Source organism: Diospyros lotus, chromosome 10 (assembly GCF_014633365.1).
Source record: "Diospyros lotus cultivar Yz01 chromosome 10, ASM1463336v1, whole genome shotgun sequence".
In the NCBI taxonomy this organism is placed as follows: Eukaryota; Viridiplantae; Streptophyta; class Magnoliopsida; order Ericales; family Ebenaceae; genus Diospyros; species Diospyros lotus.
Window position 1 is genome coordinate 30,607,653 of NC_068347.1, and position 9,895 is coordinate 30,617,547.

The following is a 9,895-nucleotide window of genomic DNA, read 5'->3' on the forward strand; positions in this document are numbered from 1 at the left end:
AGCTCCATGCATGTGGTGTGGGGAGTGTAATACTTTATAAATAATATTCATAAAGTATAATTTGAATAAAAAAAAAAAATTCATAACACTTACACGTGACAAACCCTTTTTCAAAGGCACAGGAGAAGTCCTTTAACACAAGGTAATCCCTATGATGTAGGGAGTAGATGAATCCAAGTCAAGTAGGGAAAAACACATGATAGACATTTTAAATCTTTTTGGTGTTAAGTGTCTCAATCCCCGTAATCCTAGAATGAGATATTCCTCGCTTATCTAATAATTCAAATTTTAATCATTTATAAACTCAAAAAATCAAGAAGAATCAACTAATCCTTTATGATATAGGTGGGTGCAATTAATTCTTTTCATGATTCTCATGGCAAATCATACTAAAGGTCACCAAATTTTGGTGTATTTTGTAATGTGATCACTAAATTTTAATTATTTGTAAAGTAATTACAAAAGTTAAAAAATATTTTGCAATTTGATAACATTTAAGATTTTCTGGTGTGCATTTGCTAGAGCTCCTGACGTGACGCTAGCGTGGTAAATAGTCAAAGTCAGATGCTGAGTGTACAAAAATTACCAATGAAATTGTGCCATGTGACATAACCCCATCCCCATAAAATCTATTTTCCTTTCCCCCACCCCCTTTCTCTTTCTTCTCCACGGATGATTGAAGTAGTAGGATGACTGGAGACGGAAGTGGCAACGAAGTACCGGTGACTGATGGGTGAAGTAGTAGTGACCGAAGTAGCAGCTAGCGAAGCAGAAATGTTGATGGCAACAACTTCAACTACAACGATGAATGGCGATGGAGGCAACAACAATAGCAATAGAGACAAATGACAATGGTTGATGACCATAAATGGAAGGTAGCAAACACAAGTAAGAAGAAAAAGAGAGAGAAAAATGGGGAAGAGAATGGGTTTTATGGGGATATGGGGGGTTGTACCACGTGACACATTTTCATTGACAGTTTTGTACACTCAACATATGATTTTGATTATTTGTCACTTAATTGCCACGCCAAAACCACATTATTGCCAAGGCAAAAGCTTCAGCGAATGTATGTCAGATAATCTTAAATGTGATCAAATTATAAAATATTTTAAAATTTTATGTTCACTTTACAATGAATTGAAGTTTAGTGACTATATTGCAAAAGTCACCAAAATTTAGTGACTTTTCATGTGATTTGCCTAAATTCTCATCATAAATCTTAACCTAAAAGATATAAATTAACTTTAAGAAGTGAACTAAGAGTATGATATTCTACATTAATCTTATAAGCTTATAAGATATTTGTTGAATTCTTTGATAATTTAAGCATAAGAGTGAATCTTCTTGATCGAGTCTCGAGATAATTATTTTTGTTTCACTTATGTAGAACTTTCAAAACTAAATCAATTTAAGACGTGGTCCGACTTGTGAAAAATCTTATAAATTTAATTAGAGACTAATTCATACATAATAAAAAGAAAATGAAATGATAGATTTTTTTCTCCTTATTTGGGGGAAGGATAGAATAAAAAGTAATAGAATTAAATGAGAATAATAGCTAAATGAGTCTGTTTACATCACATCTCTAATTTGCCATTCCAATCCCTTGTACCTATCATAGCCTCACGGTTGGGTCGGGTCGGATCTTGTCAACGCCATAGAACCAGAAGCCCGTCGGAACACGACGTTTAGAAACCCCCCAGAAATGGAAAACTGAAAGCACTGGCACTGGAACGTGGAGGAAAGAAAGGAGAGCCAGAGGCAGGAGAAGAAGAAGAAGATAATGAGAGAAACGACGAAGAAGATGAACGCCATGAGATCTGGAGTAGTGATCATGGGGGCCTTGGCTTTCGGGTACCTGACCCTGCAGCTAGGTTTCAAGCCTTTTCTCCTGAAAGCTCAAGGAACTCTCCACAGCTCTGATCTGAACCACCAGAATGCTCCAAGAGTCCCAGATTCTGCTCAAACCAGCGATTCGTGACAATACCCAAGTAACAATGAAGCTGCAATCCATTGGATTTCTCTTCTTTTATCGCTATCCCTTGTGGGTTTCGTTTTTTGTGCTTTGTAATTGTTCCTGGTTCTCTTTATAGTCTGTAGTAATCAAAGACAGATTTTTTTGGATATTTGTTTGATTTTTTGAGTGCGATTGTATTATGTTAAACTGAAGCATACTGAGCCCATCTCCTGAGACATTATCTTGCTATGTTTGATCTTTTAATGGAGTGAAAGGGAAAAAAAGGGGAGGAAATCAAGTGAAAGAAGTCAAGTTCATTTCTTTTGCCTGGTTGATTTGGGAAAATGAGAAGACTTTCATTTCTTCTTCTTCTTCTTCTTCTTCTTCTTCTTCTTATTATTATTATTATTATTATTATTATTATTATTATTATGTCACATGAGACTTGGAGAACTTATTGTGAATGATATTAGAGATCGTGCATCAGAGGCATTGGTGTCAACTCAAATTGGATCAATGTGATGTTGAATAACCTGCAAAGGAAATTAAGGATGCAATGTTTGACAATGGGAGATAATATTGGTACTAAAATAAAAAGCTTTAGATATTTGTCTGGGAGTTACCTTTCTATGGTTGGATTTATAGAAATATTTGGACTGAGAAAACCAAGATCAGTGGGAGAATAGATGTCTAGGCTCTTTGTTCTTCAGTGCTTTTAGTAATTGGGCATCGGTAGAGAGTGCAGCTGCCTTTTGGTGAACTCTAGATACACTTAATAGGAGCATTGACAGTTCAACTTCTTGCAATCCTATTCTGAGAGAATAAGATTTACCTCGTGCACGGGGACACCATTTTTAATTTCAATTTTCTAGATGAGTTGAGGGTAGCTAGTGCAGAGTGCTATTGTGGACGGTCCTTATTAGGAAGGATTAAGGAAATTGCTTGCCAATCTCTTTAATTTACCCATAAGCTGGCAGGGGTGAGGTATCCAAGCAGACTCAGGACATATCCATTTGGATTACCTCAAAGAGTGTACTCGTTGAGAAAAAAAAGAAATTATTTACCTCCAAGTTTGGGCTAAATATAACTGTTTGGATATGCATGCTCTGATAACTAACTATAGTTATTTTCACCTGTGAGTCTCAGATAATACACCAAGCTTCTATTCTGGTTTCCAACCATATGTCTTTGGCAAAACATAGATAACAAGGCTCCCAAATTGTATGACCAAGCAAAAGGAGATGACTGATGGCTCAAGAAGACATAATGAAGAAAGGTAGCTCACCGGAAAAGACTAACAGGAAACGTGTAGCTTTCATTTGCTTGTGATCAAGAAAATTGAAGTTAGTTTTCTTGAGTGTTCCTATTTATCTGTATTGAACGGTTTTCTGACTAATTTCCAAGTTGTGAAGTTGAAAGTGTTTCCTCGAAGTAAAGAAAATGTTATAACTCCTATGATATCTTAAAAGACTAATGCATTATAGTTCAATCTTATGCCCTATTTAATCATTGAAATGGATGGAGAGTAACCGAGGTCAAAAGAGCAGTGATAATGAGGGATGCTATTAGTACAATACCCCAAGCTCTAGTAATGGTTGAAATTAATTAGGCCCTTTTTTGCCCTCATGAAAAGTACTTAAAGACCATTCTTTTTTTGTTTCCTTTCTTTTTTCTTTATTGAATGGTATATGGAAACAACCTCTCTGCAAAAGCAAGGGTAAGACTACGTCCCTACCCTCGCCCAGCAGCGAGCTTTATGCAGGTGAAGTTGAACTCCTGCATGGGGTTGGGTGTTATGTCTATTGTTGGCATCAGTTGTAGAAATAGGCAGACAGAGTATTAAACCTTGAAAATTTGTGGAAAATTTACAGTTGCAAGCCTGCATCATGTCTTGAAGGTGCCACTACCAATTAACACTGATTGATCGTTTTTTTTACCCTAAATATTCCTCTGTCCATAATCAAAGTGCCCATTGTTTTAAATAACTAAATATGATATTATCAGTTTTCATGTGGATTAGTGTTAACTTACCATTGATAATGAAGGACTCATTTTTATCTTTTTACTTTTAGCCTCTGATTATTTTCCAAAAGAGTTATAGGAGATTTACACCACACACAATAAAATTCACGTAACGAGAATAGTGTGCCTCGCTCATATCTACTTAAATAATATCTCTGGCGTGTGAAGTCATCTCCTTTATTAGGGGTTAGGAGATGATTGTTTCTGTATGCAATCTTACATTTATTTTATAAAGACTTTTTCAGTGTTTGAACGTACGACTTTCAATTATAAAGAACAATCTTACTATTGCCATTAATTAAGGTTCAGCATCACATTTCTGCTAATATATTTCTTTTATTGTTAAAAGTTCAAGAAGAATGTCGTTTTCTAATTCCAGAAGGTCATGAGCAGGTTGCCACTTGACAGTGTGACAACAGCTGCTAAATTTATGAGCATTCTCAACAAGGATGTGACGTAGCAAGTGGGCTTTTAGGTTCTGTTTGACACTGCAAACACACCCAACCTCCAACTTCTCAACACCCCTGAGTTTAACTACATGGCAACCACATATTCTACTTCAAGACAATGATTTGGGAAAATAAGTAGATAATTCATATTTGGTGCTATGAAGAAATTAATAGCATTAATTATATCAACATGACACTGACAAGTGATGAAAATCCAGCACCACGATTAACATTTTCATCATGCATAGTCATATGAATTAGGGTATTTTTGTTTCTCATTAGTGGAACTTACCCATCTTGAGATAATCTGCATTCTTAATGCCCATAACTCATATGACCATGGTTGGGCCGACAAAGATGAAGTTAATGCATGCAGCTGAATTGTAAATTCCAGCAAGCAAGAAGTCGTGATTCAAGAAAAGTGTGCTGAAGTATGCCCCACCAGTTAAATGTATGTATGTGGATCATGGACCCACTGTAGAGGACCCAAACTCTTGATGGCCATTCATCTCTAGAAGCCCTTCTTCTCCAATGGCCAACAAGCCAATCAGATTGCATCGAAGCAGTCGCTTCTGTGAACAGATCACCTCACGCTCTCCTTTGGAATTGTAATATGCTGGAACTAGAATTAGGTGGAAATATTCAGATCCACGCCAGTTTTTAGCTATGACCATTTATAACAGGCTTCTCTGACAGCCTTTTGACAAATTTGCTTAGCTAGGAGCCACTGCCAGATCAAGATGATCAGATTTTTCCTCCAAATTCTTCCCATTTCTCTTTTCCATTAGTGCATGAAGAATCAGATATAGCTACTGAGGTCATAAAGTAATTCTCAGCATACATGTGACAGACGCCTTTGTGTCCAGAGAGAGCACTGTCAGGCATCACTTTGTGTTCCCTATGAGTGGATGAGAGAGGGAGCATTCACAGCCAAGTATGATGGAAGATTAAATAGTCTATCTTGGATCAGATATATCTGAGTTGTGTATCTTTGCCTGGTTGCTCATCTTTTTGCCCAACTGGATAATATCATAACTCTCTTCATGGTTCTTGTGGGGTTGCAGCATCTATAGGAATTAGACAGACTGGCCAACTCCCCTTTATGACCCACCACCCCACATGCCTCCAACTCATATAGCCCCTCCTCCACTTTCCCTATTTAAACCCCTTCTTTATCCAATCCATCTTAAGAAAACTAGGCCAGATTTAGAGGAATTAACACTCATCTTTCTCTTCTCTCTCTTGTTGCTTGCTCTGTGTGTAGCTAACACTCGTTCATGGAAGTAGCCATGGAATTGGAGGATGATGTGTTCTATGCAGACTTGAAGAGGCAGATCTCCCTTCTCATCATGGATGACGACGACGAAGACCCTGCTGTCCATTGCCCTTCGGTTTCTCTCCAGGTTACTAGGGTTCTGAGTTCAACTCTCTATGGCATTTATGTCTTGTATAGGCTTTATCGCTTGTATAATTTTCCCTCCAAATAGATCCGTACAACAACTATTATAGAAATCATTAAAGCAATACAAAATGCGTTATTTCATGGTTTTGGTAGCTAGGAGGAGATGAACTCTACGGTTGTGTGCCTGCTTCTAGTTTATGCCCAGTTTACTGAACTTAGCTTTTCCTTTCTTTCAGTTAAATTTTCAAGCCTGCTCTAGAGCAATTCATCCAGCTGCAGAGCCATACTTTTCTTACCAGCAAGCAGGGAGAAGAGAAAGCAAAGGGACTGGTGTGTTTATCCCCCAGTCATCACATCCGAGAAGAAAGAACAGGCAAGGAAGATTCAGCTCATCATCCAACAAGAAGTTCCAAAGGCACCACTCCGATGGCTCAAGAGGGCTTCCTAATTCATCTTTTACCAATAACCCTTCTCCCAATTCTTTCAACTCCAAGATATTTTGAGCATATATATATATATATATATAATATGTCTGCTGAACAAAAGTGTATAACTGCTCAATAACTTGTTCTGATATGGTTGTTGTCAAAATTGCTCTATAAAGCAATGGAAAGGCCATTTTGCTGGTTTAATGGTTTTGGTGCTGTTGGGCCGTGAAAAATTGTGTGGTTGTTCATCTCTCATATAGAGGATAAGCTTCCCCAGTTCATTCATTGCCTTGAATCATATGTGTTTTTTTTTTTTCGTTTTTCCTGTTTTTAACAGTTCCTGTAATATACATACTCAATGATCTAACTGTGAGCCTGCAGAAAACAATATTTAATTGGATTTTTGATTGGTTAAATCAACTGTGGTGAAAGGACACTGTGGTGAAACGACTGTTTAACTAAAGAAATTTGAGTGGTGATGATGAGCATAAGATGAGAGATATTATTATAACAGGCAAAATAGGGCATTCCCACCATCAGGGCCAGATTTGAAACTTGAGCTGCCCTCACTACACTACCTTCACTTGGGGCTAGAATTCAATAAATCACATCCCTCATGCAGATGTCTGAAATGATGTGACTCTTCAATTACCCTTCATTATTAAGTAATGGATCAAAGCTATCACTGTCGCAAAAGATATCATGAAGTCAGTTTCTACTATAATTCATGATTTTTCAGTTACAAAAAAATAAAGATAAAATATACATTTGAGTACCATAAAGTTGTAAATAGTCTTCTTAACAAGTAAGAATAACATTATATATAAAGTTTTATATACTAAAATACTATTTATATTTAAAATTAAATGAAACTAGCGAAGAGAGATCTCTATTTATCATCTATGCAGCTCTTAAGACAGCAGCATTTATTATTAAGATTAAATGCTCCTAAAGTTTCATGTAAATATATGACCCTTATGTTTCAGAAATTAAAATGATTATTTTAACCGTTCAAAAGGTTTATTAGATTACTTTCTACTATTAAATTTACATTACATAAAATGTTTATATGCTTACATAAGGTTTTTAATATCTATTTAATAGAAGAATTATGATTATAAAAATATATAATATAATTTAGTGAAACCTCGGGAGTACCAATTAAACTCTCTCTTTCATTGCATTATTTGCAGTGAACCGGATGCACAATGAGCTGACAGAAGCCTATTGGGCCAGCAGAACCAAGCCCACGAAAAAGGCCCAAGCCCAATCCACCATTTTCTTTTGGACGCGGGAAAAAAGAAAACCCTTACATTATCTGCGAACAGAAAAAGCTCAAATCACCAACTGTATCCTCCCATAACGAAGGAAAAGCGGTCGAGCCTCGAGAGGAAAGAACCAGCTCCGTTACTCTGCAGCGATGGCCTATGCGGTGTTGAAGCGATCGGCGATGATGAAATCGGTGGCCGGAAGTCTACGGATCGCGGCGTCGCGAGCCTTCGCGTCGGTCTCAGTGGGCAGCGATCTGGTCTCGGCCGCAAAGGATGTTTCTCTCCAGAAGGCTCGCACGTGGGACGAAGGCGTCGAGTCCAAGTTCTCCACAACTCCTCTGAAAGACATCTTCAAAGTTCTCTCGATCTTCCATCTTTTTCTTTCATTTTTTTCATCTTTGGGATGTGGGTTTAGGGTTTAGGTTTTTTCATTTTGTTGTTTTTTTCTTGTTTCTTTTTTATTCCTAATCCAATCACTAATATATCTTTTTTTTTTTTGGTTTATTGCTTAATCTTATATTTCAGGACAAGAAAGTCGTCATCTTTGGCCTACCTGTAAGTTGATTTAATATGTTATACGCCAATTAGTTTCTGCTTATCTGGTCCTAAAATGGAGCATTCTTTAACGCTCTCCAAGGACCTACATTTAGAACATTTCCAGGACCTACATTTAAGAACATTTCCTGGAAATTCTTTAACTTCTGGACTTCTCGTTGTACGGATCATATATGTCTTTATCTTTGTGAACCAAAATCTCTGGCTTTACTGGTTATTTTGCTCTTGTTTACGAAGGAAAAAGAATATAGGAAAATTTTCACATCACGCCCTCAAAGTCTTGTAAACTTGGAATTCTTCTTCTTTGATCTAGTTTGAATTTTGAAAATAAGTTATATGCAACAATCATAATTATCTGTCATTTGCTAATGTAGCTATTGAACATAAAAGAAATACAAGGGACGTATCCTTCTCTTCCTTGGTAGTAAAGAAAAGCAGAAGAAACTTGTTCTATATGCATGTTTTATGCCCTTCTACTTTTCTTCCCTAAGAAGCATACTTGAGAAATTCTAGCTTTAGCTTCACTTTTCACAGGAGATGAAATATAAAAACAATAATTTATTATTTGTTCTGTCTCTCCTCTATGTCTGGAAACTACACGGAGATCTAAGTTTCATCTAGTAGCATTATTGATATCCATGTAAACAGTAATTCCTTCAAGTTGAGAGATGTGAGTGTCTTGAGGGAGAAGGGTAAGGAAGGGTTGCATCAACAAATGGAAGAATGGTCTCTTTTGGAACAGATTGAAGTTTGTTAATACTTGATGGTAGGGAGATTACTTATTGAAGTTTGTCGGCCAGTAAAAAACATATTCCGTTATGCATTTGTGCAAGTTCTTGGAGAAGACATCCTGTCCTACAAATTACTTTTATTAAATAATATAAAAAAGTAACTGTACTAAGAAATTAGTAAGAATATTCAGAACAAGGGTTTTGGTTGGGCACATAGGAGATTGTCTTCAAGTTCTTTAGTGAATCTTGAGTTTTGCAAAAATCCTCTCAAATCAGGATTTGTGCTTCAGATGCAGAATATTCTACAATTATACCTAAGATATGGACAGAGGACACCTATTTATTGGCTGTCATCTATAATATATATTTCCGTATCCTTCATTTGATGTTTGGGCTGCCTGCGTAGTGACTGTCAATATGATTCGTTTCGTCTTCCAGGGTGCATTTACAGGCGTTTGTTCAGCCCAACACGTGCCTAGTTACAAGAAGAACGTTGATAACTTCAAGAGCAAAGGGGTTGATCATGTAATATGTGTCGCTGTTAATGATCCATATGTTATGAATGGTTGGGCCGAGAAACTTCAGGCCAAAGATGCTGTAAGTTATATTATACCCTTCGTCATCTTTTCTCGTTCAGAACATACAGCTTCAATGTGTTCGTTCATTATCTCATTTTCTTTTTCCTTATTGGGATGTTCAAACGATTATGGATCTCAATACTATTACCTGATTTTCTGGATTGGAAAATGTTAAATGTATTCTGTTTTGTTCAATTAGTTGAAAAGACTATTGATGCCTAGTCCAAATCAAATTTGACATTTAGTGGCAGTGTGTCAGCTCACGTCCTATTGACATAATAAAATTAGTAAGAGTGGAGAAATTTGGCTTCATGCGGCAAAATGATGATCATTGTACTGGCCTTCAATGTCTTTCTTCATGCATGATTATACTAGTTAAGTTTTTCCCCAACTTGTGATTGGCCATATTAATTTTTTTTCTCACCTTTGCTCTATGAACAGTTCATGAATATTACGTAGCAGCAAATTTTTGAACGTGCTAGTCTTTTTACAATATATG

At 36.6% G+C, this 9,895-nt stretch overlaps 2 protein-coding genes across 2 annotated transcripts; both read left to right on the forward strand.

Annotated features, from left to right (window-relative positions):
- Window positions 1–5,029: 5,029 nt before the first annotated feature.
- Window positions 5,030–7,056, forward strand: LOC127812287 (uncharacterized). The gene is made up of 2 exons (XM_052352690.1): window positions 5,030–5,834; window positions 6,070–7,056. Exons 1-2 carry the CDS (start codon window positions 5,709–5,711, stop codon window positions 6,334–6,336), a joined length of 393 nt encoding a protein of 130 aa, XP_052208650.1. The 5' UTR covers window positions 5,030–5,708; the 3' UTR covers window positions 6,337–7,056.
- Window positions 7,057–7,567: 511 nt separating this feature from the next.
- LOC127812286 (peroxiredoxin-2F, mitochondrial) lies at window positions 7,568–9,586 on the forward strand. The gene is made up of 3 exons (XM_052352689.1): window positions 7,568–7,888; window positions 8,058–8,087; window positions 9,257–9,586. Exons 1-3 carry the CDS (start codon window positions 7,682–7,684, stop codon window positions 9,569–9,571), a joined length of 552 nt encoding a protein of 183 aa, XP_052208649.1. The 5' UTR covers window positions 7,568–7,681; the 3' UTR covers window positions 9,572–9,586.
- Window positions 9,587–9,895: the final 309 nt, after the last annotated feature.